The 23,601-nt window shown below is 36.9% G+C and overlaps 1 protein-coding gene across 2 annotated transcripts in view; it reads left to right on the forward strand.

Annotated features, from left to right (window-relative positions):
- The window catches only part of neurl1aa (neuralized E3 ubiquitin protein ligase 1Aa), a 77,486-nt gene that overhangs the window by 23,036 nt on the left and 30,849 nt on the right, over positions 1 to 23,601 (forward strand). The window contains exon 1 of one of the 2 annotated variants that reach the window (XM_077246260.1): positions 12,662 to 12,913. The exons of the other annotated variant lie outside the window; for it this stretch is intronic. Coding sequence (XP_077102375.1) covers positions 12,880 to 12,913 — 34 coding nt within the window. The 5' untranslated portion in view covers positions 12,662 to 12,879. Of the gene's footprint in view, positions 1 to 12,661; positions 12,914 to 23,601 lie in introns of those variants that run through there. 2 annotated transcript variants of the gene reach the window in all.

Below are 23,601 nucleotides of genomic sequence, written 5' to 3' on the forward strand. Positions count from 1 at the left end.
AAAACAAAAGAGCATATATTGTATAATATTTAGTTTGATATCATGAGATTGACCATCAATATTTTAAGAAGATTGTGCACTTCTTTTCACTGACCAATTGTTAAAAAGAAAAACCCTTTTTGTTCCCTATACATGGAAAGATAAACAGTGCTGCATTGTGTTGTTGTGTAGGTGGTTTTTGGCCACAGTGACACTATTTGTTGTGTCTGTTGAAAAACCTGTTGCAGATTTTAAGCCTTTAGTGATAGTTGTAGTCAAAATTATTCAGGAGGTTGAATAATTTCGAGATTGCAGAAGTCATTAAAAGTTGCATTTTCAGTTGAATTTGGGCAAACCACTTGTTGTTGAGCTATTTCAATTACTTTGGTTTGATTTGTTCATTGCAAACAGCTGCAAGTCTGTAAAATTTGACAGTAAACCTGATATGCAATGGGGGTTGAATGATTTCGATTACAACTACAATTGCCATATTGTGTGACATTATCTAGAGAACCAGTATTCTCTCTTTTCCGCCTCATCTCTGTCTTTATCCACCTCCACATCCCGGCCCTCGGGCCTAGACTGCACTGCGTGGGCACCGGCGTGTGTGCTTTGTGTTTTGACCTATAGTTGACATAGCGCTCTGTACTGGATGCTGTAGATGCGTAAGCTGATAAAAATACAAGCGTTTGCGCTGCGGAGCTCAGGTCCTGTGGTATTACACAATCGGAGCACTGGCCCGTGTATTGTGATATTATAAAATAAGAGATTTTATCACCAGAGGCATTTTAAATGGTGTTTTAAAGGTATATAAACTATATAAAAGAGTAGCTAGTGTTACACAACCGAGTCCCATAAGCCAGTGGTGTATGTAAGCTTTGGCTTAACAGTACGTTTAACATCATACACAACCACACACTGATGCTGTTCTAAAACCTATGAGCTGCCCATGGAAACAGTATTTTTAACAGATAATAATAATAAAAAAATATATTATGATTATTATTATGATAATTTTAATTAGTCTGTGATCTCTTAAAAATACTGTTTCCATATGACAGTTTAAAAAAAAAGTTGCTGCCTTAAAATTTTAAGAGCAATCTACTTGGCTGTATAAGTTATTTCAACTTTAAACAAAATAGTTGGATCTTGTATAACTTATCAAAATTAGTTACGAAATGTTTTACTTTTTTATGAGAAAAAGTAATGTAAAAACTGTGCTGTCAAATCGCAATTAAACGCATGTAACATTAAAGTTTGTAAATATATATATATATATATATATATATATATATACAGTATATATATATATACATATATATATATATATACATATAGTGTATATATGTGTGTGTGTGTGTGTGTGTGTGTGTGTGTGTGTGTGTGTGTGTGTGTGTGTGTGTGTGTGTGTGTGTGTGTGTGTGTGTGTGTGTGTGTGTGTGTGTGTGTGTGTGTGTGTGTGTGTGTGTGTGTGTGTGTGTGTGTTTACAAACTTTTACAAACTTCGCAATTAATCGATTTGATGGCATTAGTAAAAACATGTTGTCATGACTTATTGATCATATATTTTTTTTTACAGTGAAGGGGTATTTAATAGCCATTTGTCAATTAATTATTTTAAACCTCTGTGATTTTTATCCACTCTAAATCCCCTTGTCTCAGTTCCTCTTAGAAGCCAAGAGGAAAACACAACACCCTTACAGCTGAGACAGCTCTCATCAGAGTCAGAAATGATTTGCTCTTATCATCCGATCGTGGTTGTATCTCTCTATTAGTGTTACTCAATCTTAGTGCTGCATTTGACACCATTGACCACAACATTATTTTAAATAGACTTGAAAATTATGTTGGCATTAGTGGAATTGCATTAGCATGGTTTAAATCATACTTATCTGACCGTTATCAGTTTGTAGCAGTAAATGAAGAGATGTCTTATCGATCAAAAGTTCAGTATGGCATACCACATATCATTAGGAAGCATGGCATTAGTTTTCACTGTTATGCTGATGATACTCAGCTCTATATTTCTTCACGCCCTGATGAAACCTACCGATTCACAAAATTAACAGAATGCATAGTTGATATAAAAAAACTGGATGACTAGTAATTTCCTACTACCTAATTGGACAAAAAACTTCCTCACATACTAACCTAGAATACTGTCTAACACTTGATGGCTGCTCTGTCAAGTTTTCGTCGTCGGTTAGGAACCTGGGTGTGCTCTTTGATACCAATCTTTCATTTGAAAAACACATGTCTAGTATCTGTAAAACCGCATTTTTCCATCTTAAAGATATATCTAAATTACGTCATATGCTCTCAATGACAAATGGGGAACAGTTAGTTCATGCGTTCATGACATCAAGGTTAGATTATTGTAATGCTATTATGGGTGGTTGCCCCTACACGCTTAATAAACAAACTACAGCTGGTCCAAAACACAGCAGATACCAGCTTCTTACCAGAACCAGGAAGTATGACCATATCAGCCTGGTTCTGTCAACACTGCATTGGCTCCCTATTAAACATCGTATAAATTTTAAAATATTTCTTATTACTTACAAAGCACTAAGTGGTTTAGCTCCCCAGTACTTGAGCGAGCTCTTAACGCATTAGTCCTTAATGTCTATTGCGATCTCAAAATTCCAGCCAGTTGATAATACCTAGAATATCAAAATCGACTGCTGGCGGTAGATCTTTTTCCTATTTAGCAACAAAACTTTGGATCAGTCTTCCTAACATTGTCCGGGAAGCAGACACAGTCTGTCAGTTCAAATCTAGACTAAAAACACATCTCTTTGACCTAGCATTCACATAACACTCTATAGACTTCTATAATTCAATGTTAGGCTGCATAGTTTAGATCAGCCGCAAACGGGAACACTTCCCATAAATCCTGATGACCTTGGTACATCATAAGAAGGATGGCGTCTACGCTAATATTAGTCTCTCTGTTTATCCCGAGGTTTACAACCTATATTGTTAAAAGCGCTATATAAATGAAGGTGACTTGATTTGACTTGACTTATCCATTCCTTCTTCACCTTTACCATTTACACTCTCCTTTCGCTATCCACATCCTCTCCCTCCCTCCCTCTCTCCCTCTCTCTCTTCCTCTCTCCCTCATCCTCCCTCCCTCTCTCTCTCTCTCTCTCTCTCTCTCTCTCTCTCTCTCTCTCTCTCTCTCTCCTCTCTCTCTCTCTCTCTCTCTCTCTCTCTCTCTCTCTCTCTCTCTCTCTCTCTCTCTCTCTCTCTGATAGGATAATCTGGCGAGTGAGTGTCAACCCATGTGAGGACGGGATTACACTTTTATTTGCAGAGTTTTTATCCCGCTTGCCATCTGTCAGAGTTACACACGAGAGAAACAGAAAGCGGCTTTGACTTTCAGGGTCCATACCACTCTGCTTCACAAATTGTCATTTAATTTTTTGCCCTCATGTGTGCACAGACTTTCTAGCAATATTCATAGCGGCCTTTATTACAATACAACAACATCTATATATGAACTACTATTACCATAATTACCTTATAATAGCCTACCGAACCCATATAATATACAGTAAGGTCGTTTATTATACAGTACACCTATATATTTAACTACTATTAAATATCTTGTGCGACATCACAACTATGAAGATTTTATTTCAATAAATTTTCTTGAAGGACTGAGTGTCGTGAATGTTAGAGTATGTCTACACGGACTACATTTTTCAAATTCAAAAGAGCAAATAAAATCTGTCTTTCCTTGATACGTCCTTTTTTAGAGCTTAGCTAGAGGTCAACATTTCACCCTTCAGGATCCGTCTTGTCCTTCATCGCCTCCAATTAACAGCAGCACTCCTTGCAATCTGATCCTGGAGCCCTACAGGCGAGTCCTGCTGTCAGCTTATCACCTCCCCTGCCACGTCTACTTCAGTTCCTACAGCGCTCCAAGTGTCTCCCAGGCAAAAGCCATTAGAGCCCAGTAAGAGAGATTTATCCCTAGATAATTAAGTCTACTGATATACGTCATGTCTGTGGTTGCGACAGGTCCTTGTGTTTATTGTTATGAGAACTAACCCCTTAGGTGTGAACTGAAGACATAGCGAAAAGTAAAGAATTTTCTCAGAGTGGAAAAGAATATGATACCAGACTCATGGCATGTAGAAAGGCATGGGCAGGTGCCAACACAAACACTCATAAACATTATATATATATATATATATATATATACGGTCACACAAACTTGTACACCAATTCTTGTAAAGATCTTCTATACACTTTAATTGTTCTTAAAGGAACACTTCACCAAAAAAAAAAAATATATATATATATATATAAATCTGCCATCAGTTTCACACCCAGTTTCGCAATGAGATTTTAGTGTGGGTGGGGCTACCGAAAAAAAAAAAAATGTACATGGAAGGGCTTGTCACTTGTAAGCCAAATCCCATACCTTTTTGCTTTAAGACAACCAACTTCTATCTCTATCAATCTCTATCTCTTTGAGGACACATTTGGCTCTCGAAACTATAACCAAACACTCTAACCATCAAACACCTACACATACAAACATTTCACAGCGAACTAACCAAAACAGAAAAAATAAACCAAATCAGTTTTGTAGCTTTTATGGTCCACTGAAAAATGTTCTGTGTCCGTTTCAGTACATCTCTGGCCTCATAAAACCTTGACCATAAACCTTGAACATAAAAGCTTGATTTAAAAAGTTTCAAAATTTAAATGTTTTGATTCTGTGTCCTTTCAACAACTCTGAGAGTAAGAACACTCACTTTAGAGTTGAACGTCAGATTCAATCGAATCTGAGTTATGAGAGCAGCATTTGGCACATGTTTAATATAGCCTTGACCATATTTTTAAATATGTATCAGTTATTCTTGTATGCACATGGTCTTGAGGGAATCTGGGGTTTGTGATCAAATCGGTTGTGGTGTGTAAGTTTGACTGTTGCGCTTCTTCCATCGTGGTTTACAGCCAGAGTTTAGTGACGGATTGGCCCAAATGTAATCCTGAAACCGCACAGTGTATTAGAGCTAATACTTGTGGCTTCACCTCATTGGACATGCTTTAGCACAGACTCACAGTCAGATATAAGTCAAACGCTCAAATCTTGACGCCAGAGAGTTTTAAAGAGAAGCAGACTTTGCTATTCCTCAGTCACTATAGCACACAAATATATGCACTAAAGCCTATTTGTGTTAAATGTCAATGGCTATGAATGCTTTGTTGATGGTTTTTCAATGTTTAACAATCTATTTTAGACTAATGCATTTACAGTGAGGTCCAAATTTGAAAAGTTGAAAGAAATCAATACATTTATTCATCTAGAATGCATGAAATTGATCAAAGTACACTGTAAAAAGTGGCAACCTGTGATTTTTATACCTTAAAGAGCTATTTCACTACTGATCTCAGGTTGGACCTGAGCACTGCGTTCAAGCCAAAAACCATGAACTAAAAATCTGAAACGTGCAACCCAGTAAGCTGATACAACATCCGTGTGGATAGGTAGATTTATCAACGTACGGCCCATGACTGATCAATAATCAAATGTAACTCAACTCAACACAATGTATGAAAATATGGAACAGCTGGAGTGGATTAACACTAATAGAATGAATAATAAACAGCTTGTAATGATCAGATCAGTCATTTTGACGATACACATGACATCTTCAAATAATACCATATGGACCACAGGATGTAGGGCCTGAGATAATGGCTACTAGGCCACAAAAAAATCCATCCATCCGTCCATCATTTCAGCAAGTATTTATCATGATCAATGCTTCACATTTAATAATATTGAATCCTCCTTCTCTAATATCTTACTTTTAAGTCAAACTATATGGCTATTTTTTAGATATAATCACGCTCTCTCTCTCTCTCACTTTCGTTTGTGTGTGTGTGTGTGCGCGCGCGCGTGTGCGTGCGTGCGTGCGTGCGTGTGTGTGTGTGTGCGCGCGCGTGTGTGTATTATTAAACCTCAATGACAGATCCTTTTACCACTTGACTTTCATCTCCTCTCATTGGTTCACTAAGTATGAGCTCACAACTCTCTCCTCTTTTATTAAATACAATGAGCCCAAACCACCCAGGATGTACTCTGATATAAGACATTGTTATGGATGAAATTAATAAACACACTAAAGAGAGTCCAAAGCAGGGGTATTCAAAATGGGTTAGAATAGAACAAGTTAGAATTTTTATAAAAAAAATTGCTTTTAGCTAAAAATGCTCAATTATATATCATGATACTACCTCCATGGTATGTGAAAACCATGATATATTAATACTGTAATCATTCATATTTGTATTGCCATCAAATACCATGATGCAACAGGCTTCAATAGCGCCAATATCGAGCTGTTTACTTCTCTCTCCCTGCACATGTCTGTAATAATGAGAGCATCTAATGTTCTTTTGTAATATTTTGCACATGGTATGCTGCTGTACAAGAGATCTGTATTTGAATGGCCTTTTTGTTGAGAGACTTTATGTGTGTGTGTGTGTGTGTGTGTGTGTGTGTGTGTGTGTGTGTGTGTGTGTGTGTGTGTGTGTGTGTGTGTGTGTGTGTGTGTGTGTGTATGTGTGTGTCTATAGACCCTCCTCGACTCTCTCTGCAGCTGCCTCCATATTTAGTTACTGCAGTGACTCAGTAAAAAAGACAGAATCATATTTGCTACTTTTGTCTTATAGGATGTACTTCACTTAAACCGATTATTATATTTTTTGTACACCATACAATTACCTTTTTTTTACCTTCAAGGTATTATTTGATGTATTAACAATGTGCATATAAGATGACAACATGTAAAATCCAAGATGGCTTTACCTGGTTCTAGATGGGCATTGCTGGTTACTGCCACAAGCTATCTGGTTACTGCCGAGCAGTTTTACCATGATGGCTGCCCTACTGAAAACATAAACAATACAAGCAAACAAACAGACAGTTTGCACGCACAGATTTACTTAATTTACTTTAAGTGAAATCGAAACAAACTGTTGTGATGTCATTTCAAACAATATCAAGCCGAATCAAGGTTTGTTTGGTGTTCGTTTTGGGAGTTTGAAACAGCTTGCTGTGGTTGGTAAACACCTTCGAATTACCATTGGTCCATAGCAATAATGTAATAAGTAGGAGTGGCTCTTAGGCTCCGCCTTCTTTGACAACAAAATCTTCTCTGGCTCATTTGTTTTGTTCAATTGTCCGAAATGGAGAGCTGGAGCAAATATATCCACATCGCTGCGATCAGATGCTTTCTTAACTGCTGTTTTCTCACTGCTTACATTTTTGTTTTATGTTTATTTTGTTATTGAGATGAAAGCACGCAGCACATATTTTGCATATTTATCTAAACGCCGCCCTCAGCAGGGCAGCATTGGGATGTTCAATAACAGTATACCGCTGGAAAGGGGGTTTCAAAATTAATTTTACCGCTAAGCGAACAACGAAAAAGAACTTCGCCGTGAGTTTATCAGGTCCATTAACTGGTTTGATGGTGGAACTGGTCTGGTCAGGTTGTATTTCATTTCATTTGGGAATCCAGCTAAGACCAGCAAATCATCTTAGTCTGTAATTATTTTTTTTTTATCCAGTGTATACTAGTCACTTGCTGAATCAACTTACCAAGTCTTTTTCCGGAGGCTGCCATCATAATGACTAAAATCGATTTACATCAATTGTAAATGTTCAGCATACATGCATCAAAATGCACATAATTGCATACAGCATACAGACGTTCACATTTTATGTAGCTGAAAATGTGTATGCTTACATTATTTCTTTATAAGAGACACGTGTGATTTAAACACTGTGAAACCATGATCTCTTGTTCACACACTCTCATACTCATACACATTACACACGGAGACACACACCTCTGGGGGACAGGGAGTGTTTACTGGATACACACCAGCTTACACGGCACCGTGACACTAGCAGCAATGTCTGTCCTTGATCAATAATTACAAGCTAAATTTGGCTCTGGCCTGCAGTTTCCACAACCAAACAACAAGGAGATACTCCGCTGGACTCAATGTGACTACAAGTATCATTCAAGAGTGTATGATTCACTTTATACAATATCAAAATAAGCATTATGAATCCACATAATGGAAGCATATGCAGTTTCAAAGTCCAGCACGTCACCCAAACTGGAATTTTATGTTATTAAACATCAGCAACTAAAGAACACTCAGTGTCAGAATATAGTGTTTATCCATATGTCATGTAATTTACATACATACACACATACACATACTGCACAATGTTTTTGAAAGAAGTCTCTTAAGCTCACCAAGGTAACATTGTGATATAATAATATTGTAAAATATTTTGAATTATTATTACAATTGAAAATAATGGTTTCTATTTTAATTAATTATGAAACGTAATATACTCCCGTGATGCAAAGCTGAATTTTCAGCATCATTACTCCAGTTTTCAGTGTCACGTGATCCATGACGCTGATATACAGTATATATAGCCCTCACTTTCTGTTCATCCCTATTCAACCTCATGTCAATGTACAGTTGGTTGTGTTTATCCTGTTCTGCTGAGCTTATCATGTGCAGCTGCGTTGCTGCAGTTCTTCTACATTTGTTAATTTGGAATTTTTTTTGTTGTTGTTGCATTAGATCCTGCCTCTCTACTCTCCTTGCTACAACCTCCTGTGACAATAACATTTTGTCTTTTTAATAATGTACTTATCCCCCCCTCCCCTCACACATTATAGACGAGTAAAAAATATATTAGTTGCCTATATATTTTATGTTACTTGGCTTCCAAAAAAAAAAAAATCCAGAAAACCGTACAATAAACCTGGTGAATATAGTTTTTTTTTGTATAATTTCTCTTAAGTTTAACAATGAATTAACTGACTGGCAATGCATTATAAAACTTGTGAGATTATTCATTGTTGAGACTGTTTGCAGGATTCATGAAATTATGAGGTCTAATTATAAAATGTAAATTGAAGTTTTTTGGCATAGGATGAGAAATATACTGGATTGTTCTATTAGCAGAGCCTCCCCAAAGCATTTTATCTATCTGAGTCTATTATGTAAGAGAATATGTATTTAGAATTAAAGGGGCGAGGGGGCAACCTCGTGAGATCCTAGTGCAGCATGCACAAACAAAATACACACAGATACAGCCTCAGCAAACTCCCCTGTGACTGCAGGATTGACGTTGTATCCGCAAAGGAACATTCCCACTTTGGGATCTGAATCCTAAAGGTCAGCATCATTAGCCTCGGCTTTCTCCCCAGCTCTCAAATGCAGGCTGGGGTTCAGCCGCAGTGCCTGTCAAGTCATCCATAAGTGCTGTTCCAGCATCGACTGTCTCTTGGTTCTAATGAGGATAGCATTTCATGGACACTTTGTCAGCCAATCTCCAATTGCAATGTGCTTCAAATCATTTCAGGTTTCAGAGTTTAGCCATTTTTATAAAGCACTTACCATACATTTGTTTACCCTGAGTATATGGCGAGAATGGTCGAAAGCCATTTACTCTTTGCTTTGTACACCACACACACACACACACACACACACACACACACACACACAACGCTTGGAATAGTATTCAACAGCATTTTATTTAAGAATGGAATCTACTTTGTCTTGGCAGACTAGATCAGTCTGTTGCCGAAACATAAATACAGTAAATAGGACATGAGCTGCTGCATGGAAAGTGGGGAGAAGACCCCTAGCAGATCTAGACAGGTGGTGCTGGGGAAGTAGGGGAGCTGTGAAAATTCACATGGGTCGCTGCACTTAGATGAGCCGTTTTAGGACAAGTACCCCCCAAAGAAACAGGGGTGCGTTTCCCGAAAGCATCGTAAGCCAACTACAGTATGGTCGCAAGTTCCGTCGTTGTCAGCATATCAGCATCACGAGTCGGTGTTTCCCGAAACTATAGTTCCAAAGAACATTTGCAGCAGCATCACAAAGTTGTGTGGTTGGAACGACAGCTCTCGAGCTGTGGTTAGATGCATAGTTTCTTGTTTACATGACATGTGGGCTTAATAAATCATTATCTTGAACAAAATAAGCAAGCTGACTTTCAGTACAATCTGTATTTTTTATTCAGAATATGTACAAATGTCATTTACATCTTTTAGTTTGTCGAGAAATTTAATGCACCTTTTTTAAATAGTGCACATGTGCGTACGAGCTCTAGTACGCAAGAACGAGCCTATGATTGAATCCGTAAATAAAGCAAAATAAATGAGAAAAATTTGAAATAGTCCTCAGATGCCATGTCCGTAATTTATAGCAAACCATCTAGTATTAATTCGATCTCAAACAGATTCATTGAAAGAAGTTATTACTCCACTAATTCGTGACATCATTAACCAATGTGGTTGAATGCCAATTTTGCGACAGTAATTATGGCTACGGGAAACAGTCGTGACTAGCTAGTTGATTTCTTCAAAGATGCATTTTACTTTTTAGTTAAGCAGCGAGTTGTGTCGTTGTACGGGAAACACACCACAGATCGATTGGCCAGAGCAGTCAGTGTCTTGGATACAGAAAATAAAATGACTCCAACAGTTACCTCAACCCAAAAACAACTAAATGGCAAACATGCACTGTCATAATTCTCAGAAGGAGGTTTTTGTTAGAGCACCATTCATTTCTGTTTGTCATGTATTGCAGAGGATATCGATTCATCATTCATGCGCTGCTAATGAAAGCCGTATGACAATCCCCAATTCCTGAACACAAAAGTAGCACAAGCGCTTGTGCGTTTCGGAAATGAGCTCCAAAAAATGTGTGCACCATGTGTGAGCGAGAGTGTACCAATCAGCCCATCGTTGCGGAGTAAGCGATGATTTCATTTTGATCAAAGTGGTGGTGTTCTGGAGCGAAGGCCTGTGGTTTGTTATGGTTCCCTTCAAAATTCCAATTGTTAAAAAGGGGGAAGGCAAAAAAAAAGTAAATATTATTGCTAACGTGATTTTAGTGGATAATGTTTTCCACGTAATCAGAGAGGCAATAGTGAGAATGAGTTTAATTGAGTTTATATCCTCCCAGCCCACTTTGTTGATCACATTTATTTATTAACTTGAAACAGTGAAATTCTCAGGCAATTTGTTTATTAACTGATATATATAACCAAATGAAAATTCTGCCATGTCATTTCTAAAGTGTTATGAATTAACCATCCTCTGAACTGTATCAGAAATAATACTGGCTGAAGAAACGTTTCTTAAAGTGGACGAGGTTCAAATCTGGGCAACCTGTTCCCAGATCAGTGGAGTGAAAGTAAGTAGATTGACCCGAGATGACATTATCAGGGCATAATTCTTAAGGGTCACAGAAGAGAGAGGACACCTTTCCCAGAAAGCCAGGGAGGAAAGGAAGTTCTGTTGTTCAGTCATTCTGCTGAGATGTAGAGAGGGTTGGCCATATGGACTTTGTTTGGCGTTATACTGTATCTCAAAGACATGACAAAAAAGGGATTGTAAGCATAATTTTCCCATAAGCATATTTCGTTTGACATTATGTTGTGGCTGTTTGCTAAAAACCATGCATTATTTGTCACTTCCTCTTTACTTTAAATTGAAAGCAGTACTTCCTCTTGAGATATTGTTTTAGGTCAACCACATTAGCGAAGTGTGCATATGTATACCCAACAGTGCAGTTTTGTTTACAATAGTGGACAAATATTTTTGTTCAAATATCTAGAACCTTTTTCTTGCAAACAAATATTACACAACGCCGGTGAGTGAAACTGTAAAGGTAGATTACTAACTTTATAGATAAACTCACCATTGCACATTTGACAGCATCTTCTCCCTTTGAACTTGGAAATGAAAATATGACATAAAAATGCATAAAAAATAATGTCGTCCCTGAATCCCTACACTAAAATAAAATCCATAAAAATAAATAAATAAATATTCTTTTAATTATAATACCGAAATGTATACATGGATATATACAGTATACTGTAAATATAATAGATATAGGCCTATAACCATGAACAGCGTTGCGTAAGTAACACGAAAAATTAATTAATTACTAGCTACTAATGACATCTTCAACAGTGTAATTATATAACTGTATTAATTACTCTCTCTAAAAAGTAATGCATTAGCCTACTTATTTTCTAAATCCCATTTCAGTCTCGACCAGTTGAACAATATAAGGATTGACATGAAACTGTTCTTTTAATTCTTTCAAATAAACAATATAAAATTGCATAAATTATTCTTGAACTGACCAAAGTATTTAGAAAGGGGAAGGTTACATTAAAAATACATTTTAACATTAGAAGTTAAATTGTGATGTTAAATCTATATTGTTTAATATAGAACTATACCGTTTTTAATGCAATTACATCAGAAGTAAATTACAGAAAAATGAATCCCTTACTTTACTTTTTCAAGGGGAAAGTGATTGAATTACAGTAGGCTAATTACTTACTTAGTAATGCATTACATGCAACACTGTAAATTGTATAATGTATAATGGGTATCTAGCAATTTTAAATAGGCTAATTGTTAGAAAATGTCCACAACAATATACTTCCATTGCATGTGTTTAAGAAAATATTAGGTTATAGAATGGGTGTTATGTTATGTACATTTTTACAGTGTGTTTCTTGAGTATTTGATATGTCTTTATGCGTGGGTCTGTAGTGGATGGGAGTGACACCCAGTGAAGGGCCTTTAGACTCCGCCTTCTATGTAAATGAGTCAGTGTGGCGCTGGTGTCCGCGCGCTCAGTCAATGAGCACCGAGACTGGAGGAGTGTCTGACTGTTTACATCTCGTTTCGGGGGGCCGAGAGATATTTTCCTCCAGCATGATGTCGGTGTGGAATTATCGCACTCTCCACCTTTGAAAAATAAACGCGGCCAGCGCAAAAAACAGTGACCCGGCGTTGAGTCATGGGAGGCCAGATAACCCGAAACGCATTATACGGTGAGGAACTGCGTTAAGGATCTACATGCAACCGCTGAATGATGTTCCTTCTGTTACGCTCTGCTTCAGCTGTATTGTAGGCTACGTGATAGATTAATTCAAGAGAATTTGGAAGGAAAACGTCTCCCTTTAAATGCTACATGCATATTAGAATACTTGGAAGGAATAGAATAAAACACATTCGAGCACAAGTCACAGACTTAATGTAGACTGTATTTTGGTTTCTGGAGATTTTGCGCTCGTGTCAGTGAACGCGCTTTCGACATCAGACGTGTTTCCCCCACAGCAGCTTGAAAGCGTGAGAAAGGGAAGGGATTTTGTGGGGATTCCCTCTGCTGTTGGGAATAAGAAGGATTTACTGCGGGGTTTCCCACAACGTTTCATTTTACTAGGTGATTTACATGCCCGTGAAGCAGCTGGCTCAAAAGAGAATCAAATAAATCAATAAATGAATTGATTGGTTGTACATAAAAATGCACGGTTGTCGGTTACTCAGAGAAAAAGCCTACTGACATTCCCTGAAATTCATGTTCAGGCTGTTGTGCTGCTAGAGTAGTCTATATGCTTTGGCAAGCCCTTCTAACATGTATTTCTTGCTTTGCAATTTCCAACTAGTATCTGTTTTTCATGTCATTGCATTATCGACAGACTGACTGACAGATAGACAGACAGACAGACAGACAGATAGATAGATAGATAGATAGATAGATAGATAGATAGATCTGGTACAGGATGATTTCCGTTGGCCTGCAGGGTGAATGGGTGAATAATCTTCCTTGTTGGATGTGTGGCTGTAATTGAAACAGACGTGAGCTGGTTTATGTAAATCTCTCTGTTTTACTGGCCAGTAGGAGTTAATCTGAACCCTTGGTGGATCAGACTCACTTGATCATTAATTAGATCATTAGAGATATGACAGTCCATTATGTGTAGTAGCACCTGGTGTTAGTGCACTTGTTCGAAATGTAAAGTCCTGAGGAAAGGTATGAATTAAAATAAATAAATCACATTGCAAAACCACAATGAGCAATATGAGTGCTCTGTCAGCTCTAAAATGACAACATTACATTTGATCAGAAGTATAAAAAAGTATTTAAAAACCATAAAAAAACAACAACAAAAAAAGCATAGTCATTTGGTTGATGGATGCCTTGAACTTGAATTTTATTTGTGGAGAGTATTAAGAAGACAAAAGGAAATGATGGGAAGAGGTGGAAACAGGATTGGGAAATGACGCAAGCCAGATCTGAGCATCATTTTTGCTTAACGTATTACAGCACAAGCACTCTACCAAAGTCCCTTTAAGGCAAGTCATTTCACTCGGCGGCCATCTTTGAAACGCCTTTCTAGCAGATATTTCAGTCATGCAAGTACAACATCTCTTTAAATGGAGAAACATCAAATTCTCCAAAGCTGTTGACCAAGCTTACCATAATTCCCTATTTGAAATCACCAATGAAACCTGACAACTACTCAAATCATGAAAAAAAAAAAAAAACAACGCATTTTTCAGACTGGGCCAGCCAATGCGCTTGTGAAGCCATAAGCACGCGTCTCTCACAATGACTTCACCAATTGGCGATTGTTTTATTTAGAAGGTGCGACTTATCCCGTCATATTGTGTGTTGCACTTTCTCCAATTCATAGTAATATGAGTGCACTGTCTTCGTGTATCTAATGTCTTTGACTAGGCTGCTGCTCTTCTGCCTCAACAATGTTTTTAGTGTATCTTCATAAAGAAAAAAAATTTGCTCATAACTTTCTGGTTTCTCTTTCCAGTTCCCATTTCTGAGTTAGGGCATGTTTTTAATTTCTTGCAGCAGGCTGACAGTGTATATAAATTGCTTATCCGGGTACGCTCGCATCTTTCACCTCAAATATAGTACATAACAACGCTTTATCTGATCTTTGTATGAAACCAGAAACCATACAGAACTGAGAACACGATTGTCTGGTTTGTAGTGTTTGAGCTGGATAGAGACACTTGTACTGTATGTTTGTGTGTGTGTGTGTTTAAGACTGGAGTGTTTCTCATGCAACTCTGGAACACATCCTGGCCTCTGAGGCAGGAAAGATATGAATAATTCGTTTTTTTTTTTATAAAGGCTGTTAAAAATGGAACATTATGACAGTTGTTCCCGATATTTCCTACTCCACCTTAAACCGTTACAAATATGGAAAGTTAAATGCAAATTGTCTGTACTTGCATGTGTTTTTTGCACATACAAATTCTCTGGTCTATTCTTTTTTGTACCATTATTTGATTTGCATATGGTTACATAATTCCTTTTGTGCAATAAATGGCAATTGTGCAATTCATTCTTAGTAAGGATGCAACAATATAAAACTGTAAAAAATTATTTTGTTGGTTTAACTTAAAGTAACCTGGCTGACTTAAAATGTTAAGTTCGTTGGAACAATGAAGGAGATTGGTTTAATCAACAGAAACTCAATTATCTGAACCACATTAGTTGATTTGACGAAAGAAAAAAAAGTTGTGATAAATCTTTTAAATAATGTTTTACAGTGTGGTACTGATAAATTCCTTTATATTAATAATATTAAAATACTTAATACCCATATTAAAAATTCTATACTATTTTGTCTAAAAATAACAAAGGTGTTTATAGTGAATTTAGGCATGTCATTATAATGTACAATATGAAAAATGGATAGGTTAACTGTGCAGTGTCTGTAAAGATTCACTTTAAGTGAGCATTAGATGATGGCAAAGGTAATCTAAATCTTAAAATAGGAGAAATGAGCATGGACAATTTAAACATCCAACATTAGCCAATATCCAGCTGAAAACCATTATTATGTAAACTTATGCAAATCAGATTATGGCACAAATAAGAATAGCCCAGGGGTGTATTTCCCAAAAGCATCGTTAGCCAACTATGGTCGCAAGTTCCATTGAACTCAATTGGCAATGACGGAACTTGCGATCATAGCTGATTTTGGGAAACACGCCCCAGTATGGTACTGATATTCCGTGCATCCCCAATTCTTACTCATCATTGCTGAATCAGTTATTCACTGCTAATTTGTTTATAACAGCACGAAAAGTATTGTAATTACTAAATCAATTACCAAAGTGTTATTTTTTGAATCCACAGTAAGACAGCCATGCACACAAATAACATGAGGAAACCGTTAGCACTGGAGTTTGTTTGGACTGGGATTTTTAATGGGGCATGTTGGGATTGATTATCAGTGACATGCAGACAAGGATTCAGTGCGCTGTAGTGACAGATTATTGTAAGGCAAACAGAAGAAGTGCTCTTATCTCAATCCCTGCTGTGGTTCCATGGCTCAGTTAGTGTGTTGTGTCAGAAACATATGTTTGCAGGTCAGGTGCTGATGCTGCTAAGTAACCGTCTGCTGCACCTCTGCTGAGCACAACATCCTTGATGAGTCACTTAATCCTCGCTCTCACCGCAGAAATTAAATGACACCCCCCACACACTGGTGTTTGTGTATACGGATCAGATCACCTAGCCAGCCGGCCAGCGCTTAATATGTTCACTCATTCATGATACTTTACTTTATTACAGGGCAAGTTAGTTGCTAGCTGGCTTCAGGACACAATTACAAACACGGACATCCACACCCCAGGAACAAAAATAAAATAAAGGACACTTACGTAACCCAAACTGTCAATAATTGTGCTAAATAATACAAATAATGTCACTAAAAATTTGATAAAATTATATTATTATTTTTATTATAAATAAATCAATTATATATATATATATACACAGTGTATATATTTTTTTGCATGTTCATTTCTTCTGTTTTTACATTTAGATTCACTTCTTAATTTCCATTCTCTTCCAGATTGCCATCTAACACTCATTTAAAGATAATCTTTACGGACAGTAAGGACATGTAAAGATAATCTTTACAATTCAATAACAATGCCAAATATTTAGAATATCTTAAAAATGAATAGCCATTTTTCATACTATACATAATTATTTAAAATGGTGTGATAACTAAATTCACTTCAAACACTTTTATTTAAGTGTTTTATTTTGAATTTATTTAAATAAAATATTATAGAATTATAAAATCGGCCAATTATTGGTTATCAGTACTAGCTAGAATATTGTTGCATCCCTAAAAAAAAATCCCATACTATTTGGACTACAGTGTAGTTGAAAAGGGCTCTATAATATATCTATCTATCTATCTATCTATCTATCTATCTATCTATCTATCTATCTATCTATCTATCTATCTATCTATCTATCTATCTATCTATCTATCTATCTATATATATATATTATACATACAGTGGGGGAAATAAGTATTCAACACAGCATTTTTTTTATTAAACACACTTTCAATGCAGCAATTCACATGAATTCTGCAATTCCCCCCCCCCCCCCCACACACACACACACACTTTAACACCACAAAGGACTATAGAGTCAGAAAAAAATACAAATATAAAACATCATAGCATAGCAAAGAATATATATTCACACACACACACACACACACACACACATACACACACACACACACACACACACACACACACACTGTATATATAGTTCAGTATATGTTGTTCACAAAACGTTCTCTCTACTTGCTCAATGTTAGGCTAAAACATTTTTGGTAATGTTCTGAGCTGTTGTTTGAATGTGAAATAAATAAACAGACAGTGATGCATTCTTCTAGTGTTGATGCTTGATACTAAGTGACAGCGTGTGTGTTCTGATTGATGTGTGTGACGACACTCGAGCGAGGGCTTTGTATACACCAGAGGCCAGAGGGTGTGTGCTCAGCCAGGTGAAACTCCCTGTTATTCAGGGGGGTTTTTTTGGACCAGAATAACTATTAGCATATGAATCTTTAGCCAAGCCTGCAGCCATGGTGACTGATGTGTTGTGGTCACATGACATACAAATTAATTTTTTACAGTAGCCTATTTACCATACAGCCATGTTTTTCAGATAATCTTTTACGCGAGTTAGTGAAATTTAACTGTTTAATGATAAAGATTTAAAAGAAACAGATTCTCAAGTAGATTACTTTCTGGTGTGTGATACCTAAAAACAGCTTTAATAATGAAGTTATATTGAGTATCAGAACACATGTACTTACAGTAGCACAGTTAATGTGATTACAGACAAAGCAAATTAAAAGCTTATAGAGACTAGACTCAGAAACGAGGACAATGCGTGACATAATCAAACAAAATACAGTTATTTCATTAAAAGGATTTTAATTCTGAAATGATTTAAGAAACATTTCCACTGCAATACAATGTAAAGCATTTGTGAACTACTTTTACAATACTAAAAATATATTCACTTATGCAAACAATATCATTATCTCATCAATGACCTGACGTGACTTGTTGAGCCTGCAGCTTTCCCAGACCACACACACTACAATTACGCTAGGACAGGAAAAACATTCAAAAAGCTTGCACATCAGCTCAAGGCACATCTAAAATTGCTTCACTAGTTGTGTCCCAAATGATGCACTACTTATGCACTATGTATTCAACCATGCATTTTATAAGGTTATATTGACATTTAACATCTGAGTCTGATAGCCCTTCCCCCTTCGTATTTAAATCTGCGACATCTTTATATATATAGTGTCCAACTTTTTTCGGTTAATTAAGTGCATCATCCTGGTATTTAAAGTGCACTTTTTCTATTTGGAATGTTCAGTGTAAACACACTACTCGCACTATTTATACTACAAAACGTCATAGAATAGTGCATAAGTACACAAATTGGGACATGCCTATATCTTTTGCAGCTGTTGCACAGATGAAACAGAACAGATATTGTACTGTCTGTTTGCAGAGTATATTTGGCTGGAGACTTTGCCTCTTCGTGATGCATATAATCAAATACTTTCTCTCCTTTGCAAGTCACTTTGGAACAAACTTTCTGTATATTCAGCAAACGAAACTGTGAAAAGTGAGCCTCGGGATGTTCTGTTGTGAAAACGGCCTTTTGAGTGCTGCAGACCAAGCAGTTTTATTTTAACATTGAGTGTATGAGAGTGTCTGTGATGTGAGGTGTTACACATAACATGACATTCTCTTACCTACAGTCAGACATCTGAACCTGCCCTGAGCACGTCTGCATGGTAATGAGGATGTAATGGAGATAAAGATAGCAGCTACCTGACAACCTTACACAGCCAATTTAAACCATGACCTTAGCTGTTGGAGATCCTCTTTAATGCAAGAAAAAAGGAAATAAAGAAAGAAACACAAATGATTTACTATTTACACAAGTGTGCTTTACTAAACCTCTTTCCCAATTTAGAAATGATCTAAAAACCTTTTAAAGATTCATCCATACTGGCTTCACATAAAATTGCAGTATGAATAATATACACTATTGGTCAAAAGTTTGGAATAATTACGATTTTTTCAAAATGTTTTTGAAGGAAACATTACACACTTATGCTCAACAAGGCTACTTTTATTTGATCAAAAAAATGCATTATATGTGAAATATTATTACAATTTTAAAAAAAGCATTTTCCACCAAAATATTAAGCAATATAACTATTTTCAACCCTGGTAATAAGAAATGTTTCTTGAGCACGCACCAAATCAGCGAATTAGTATGATTCCTGAAGGATTAGTATTGAATTGATTGCTGAAAATTCAGCTTTGCCGTCTCAGAAATTAATTACATTTAAATATATATTAAAACAGAAAAGTTTTAAATTGTAATAATATTTAACAATATTACAGTTGTTGTTTTTTTTTTATGAATGAAGGCCAGTATGACCGATATTAGTAAGATATGTCAATGTTTGAACTACTTTAATGATTTTTACATTTGTATCATTAGATATTTGAGTAAGTTGAACCCAATACTTACAACCCCAAATCAGAAAAAGTTGGAACATTTTGTAAAATGCAATAAAATCAAGAATCTGTGATTTGTTCATTCTATTTAACCTTTTATTAACTGACAAAAGTACAAAGAAACGTTTTCCAATGTTTTCACTGACTACCATAATTGTATTTTGTAAATATGAACAAATTTTGATTTTGATGGCTGCAACACACCCCAAAAAAGTCGGGACAGAGACCAAATAAAAGTGAAAAGATTATCCAAATCAGATAATCCAACTATTTTGAATCAGTCCTCAATGAGCAGGTGAATTGGTAATAGTTGAGTGTATCATATTTGGGTGTAAAAGTGCTTCTCAGTATTTTTAAGCAAAGATGGGTCATGGCTCATCACTTTGTGCCAAATATCATGAGAGAATTGTCAAACAATTAAAAAATCCCATTTCTCAATGCAAGATTGCAAAGAATTTATGCCTTTCATCATCTTCCATACATAATATTGTCACAAGATTCAGGGAATCCAGAGAAATCTCAGTCTGTGTTGGGTAAGGCAGTAGACCTCTGTTGAATGTGCGTGACCTTTGAGCCCTCAGATGGCATTCCACAAGATACCATCATGCTAATCCGTTGAATACAGACACATGTGCTCAGGAGTAATTTGGAAAACCGTTTTCACTGAACACAGTCTGACGCTGCATTAAGAAATGCCACTTGAATCTCTGTTACGCAAGGAGAAAGCTTTACATCAGTTCTATGTGGAGATGCCGGCAAGTTCTCTGGGCCTGAGTTCATCTCAGATGGTCTAGAAGAAAGTGGAAATGTGTGCTGTGGTCAGATGAGTCCATGTTTCATCTTGTTTTTGGGAAAAAATGGACACAGAGTTCTTAGTCCCAAAGATGAAAGGGACCAACCAGACTTTCACCAGCGACAGGTGCAAAAGCAAACATCTGTGCTGGTATGAGGTGCATCACTGCAAACGGTATGGGTAACTTGCATTATTGTGATGGTACCATTGCCATGGAGGCATATATTTGGATTGTACGGAGACAAAAACTGCCATCAAGATGACATCTTTCCTGGGAAGCAAGACAATGCCAGGCCTCATTCGGCACGTGCTACAACTGAGTGGTTTCTAGACACTCTGCAGCATAGAAGGGATGTGCCTGCCTGTTTACTGCAGTCCAGATATGTCTCTTATGGAAAATGTATGACTCATCATGAAAAGGAGAATCAGGCAACGATGACCAAAACTGTTGAGCGGCTGTCTTGTATCAGACAAGCTTTGGCAAATATTCCACTATCAAAACTCCAACAATTAGTATCCTCAACTCCCAAATAATTAAAAAGTGTAATTAAAAGGAAAGGTGATGTGACAGTGGTAAACATGTCTCTGTCCCAACTTTTTTGGGGTGTGTTGCAGCCATCAAAATCAAAATTTGTTCATATTTACAAAATACAATTATGTTGGTCAGTGAAAACATTGGAAAACGTTTCTTTGTATTTTTGTCAGTTAATAAAAGGTTAAATAGAATGAACAAATCACAGATTCTTGATTTTATTGCATTTTACAAAATGTCCCAAATTTTTCTGATTTGGGGTATGTTTAAAGCTGTAATTTGGAAATTTCTCTCTCTCAAAAAAAAAAAATCCCTGTCAACACTGGCACGCAATGAATTCTGGGGTAGGCAAGGCCACAAAGGATCCATCTGTTGTATCCTTCATTGTACGGGAAACAAAAAACGCATTTGATGGCCACATTCGTAGGAGCCTTCGGTTCGGGACAGCCTTCGTTGCGCAGCTTCGAAGGACGCAGCCTCTGAATTAGGACGCAGCTATTAGGGTTAGGCCGATAGACAATGCCATCACAATCCCCCCTCCCCCCATCGCCCAAACCTAGCAGCTAAACTGTAGCGCTAACCAAAGGATGTGGGCAGAAATTAGCATTGCTACTTCTGGAAGGGAAAAAATGCTGTGTTAATTGCATTATATATTTGTAATGCGTTAAACAGAAAATAACATTATTTTTGAAAGCCCTAGATTATTCAGATGCTCAAGTGTGTTGATTCAGGCCCTCCAAGCTGTTCTTTATGGAATAAACATAAGAAACATCTTCTGTCCTTTGGTTACCTTAAAAAAGAATGTGGTTACCATAGAAATAGCAGCATTATGATGTGTTCGGTAGCCCAGGGTGGAATCTGCTTGTGTGTTAGCTATGTCACTGGCTTCTATTACTTACAAAGAGTGTTTGTGTTTCTGCATGTCCGGTGCTGTTACTTTTTATGACTTAAGTGCGTCTTATGTAATAAAATTTAGGATGACAACAGAAATGTATTAAAGGCTATGCGAATTGCTGTTCACAACACATTTTTTACAGAGAAAAATGTGGGTTGGGAATGGGATTTGATTTAATCGTAAAAAGTCAGTGTTACATTATAGAATGGAGACAGACTTAATATAAGTTTGCTAAATCAGTACCTATACCTTTTCCTTTGGAATAATGTGGAGCAATGAATAATGTATAATAAGTCCAGGAACATCATTAAGAACAACAATAGGGCAATAATGTACCTCAGTTGTTGACTGAACATTTAACGCCGCACCTTAACTAGTTCTGCAACGTGTCTTCCACCTAGTCCCAAAGTAGGGACTTTCTTTTTGCAGATTAAACCTTGAGAGATTTTTACACTGATCTGGGACCAACTTCCCCTGTCCATACAGATGAAGCGAAAGCACACACACTGAACTCAGCTCAGCAGAAAACGGAAACTCTCGCCATGCCAGCGTTGCTAAGGAACATGAGCTGCTACTTAACCTCCATTTTCTGTCTGACAGCTGCAGCTCTTGTGTTTGCTAATGTATTCATTTCAGTGTGCTCAGACTATGAGTGTTATACACGGTGTCCATCCGCAAACAGACCTGCCCACACACACACACACACTACAGACATGCAACGTACAAAGTCTGAAAAGCAAATTAACGCTTTTATAATACAATGTTTTCTCATATGATTGTTTCACATAGGCTATTTACATGGCTAGATATAGACAAACATTTCTAGTCTATATTCTCTTCTCTGGTGACCAGTGTAGCCTTATCTGCATTGCTCAGGAAACATGTCATTGCCCACTATCAGTTTCTACATGGGAGCCACAATAGCTGAGAGGACTGGTGTCATCACTGGACGCTCCTCCAACCGTGCCATGACGGACCTGTGAGGGTGTGTTATCTTGTTAAAGGAACCCCTTGCCAACTCGGTGAATGTTGGACATGAATGAATGTAGATAGGAAAGCCATTAAGCTGGAACCTCTCATGGATCTCTCTAAATGCGACATTGTGCCAACTGAACGCATTGCAAAACATTCCCGTGCCTCCGCTAAAATAGATATTCAACTTCTGTAGATCGAAAGATCCGAATTCATTACTCAGGCCATTATTTAGGCCACGTCTGCATCTAGTCTAAAGGTACTTTAATGTTATAATTTGGACTTGGGTAGTAAAACACACACACAATGTAACTAGAGCTGCACGGTTAATCGTTAAAAGAGCGTGATCTCGATTAAAATAACCACACAATCTTATTCCTAAATGATAACAATATGGCTTTAAACCTTTGACAAGTACGTTCACAGCGAACATTCAAATCTGCATTAGCACTGCTGCTGACCCAAAGTATGAAACATAGTATCACTATTTCTGTTACAATAATTCAAATTATCACAGAAGTACTGGGATAAAGTTAATGGTTCAGATATAAACACTGATGTCTATGGCAGCGATCAAAATAGAGTAAATCATCTATTGAAAATAACTTGATGGTTTAAATAAAGATTGTCTTAATTACTT

The sequence above is a fragment of the Siphateles boraxobius genome, unplaced genomic scaffold (genome assembly GCF_051911475.1).
Source record: "Siphateles boraxobius isolate OS27281-9 unplaced genomic scaffold, OSU_SipBor_1 29, whole genome shotgun sequence".
NCBI classification, from domain to species: Eukaryota; Metazoa; Chordata; class Actinopteri; order Cypriniformes; family Leuciscidae; genus Siphateles; species Siphateles boraxobius.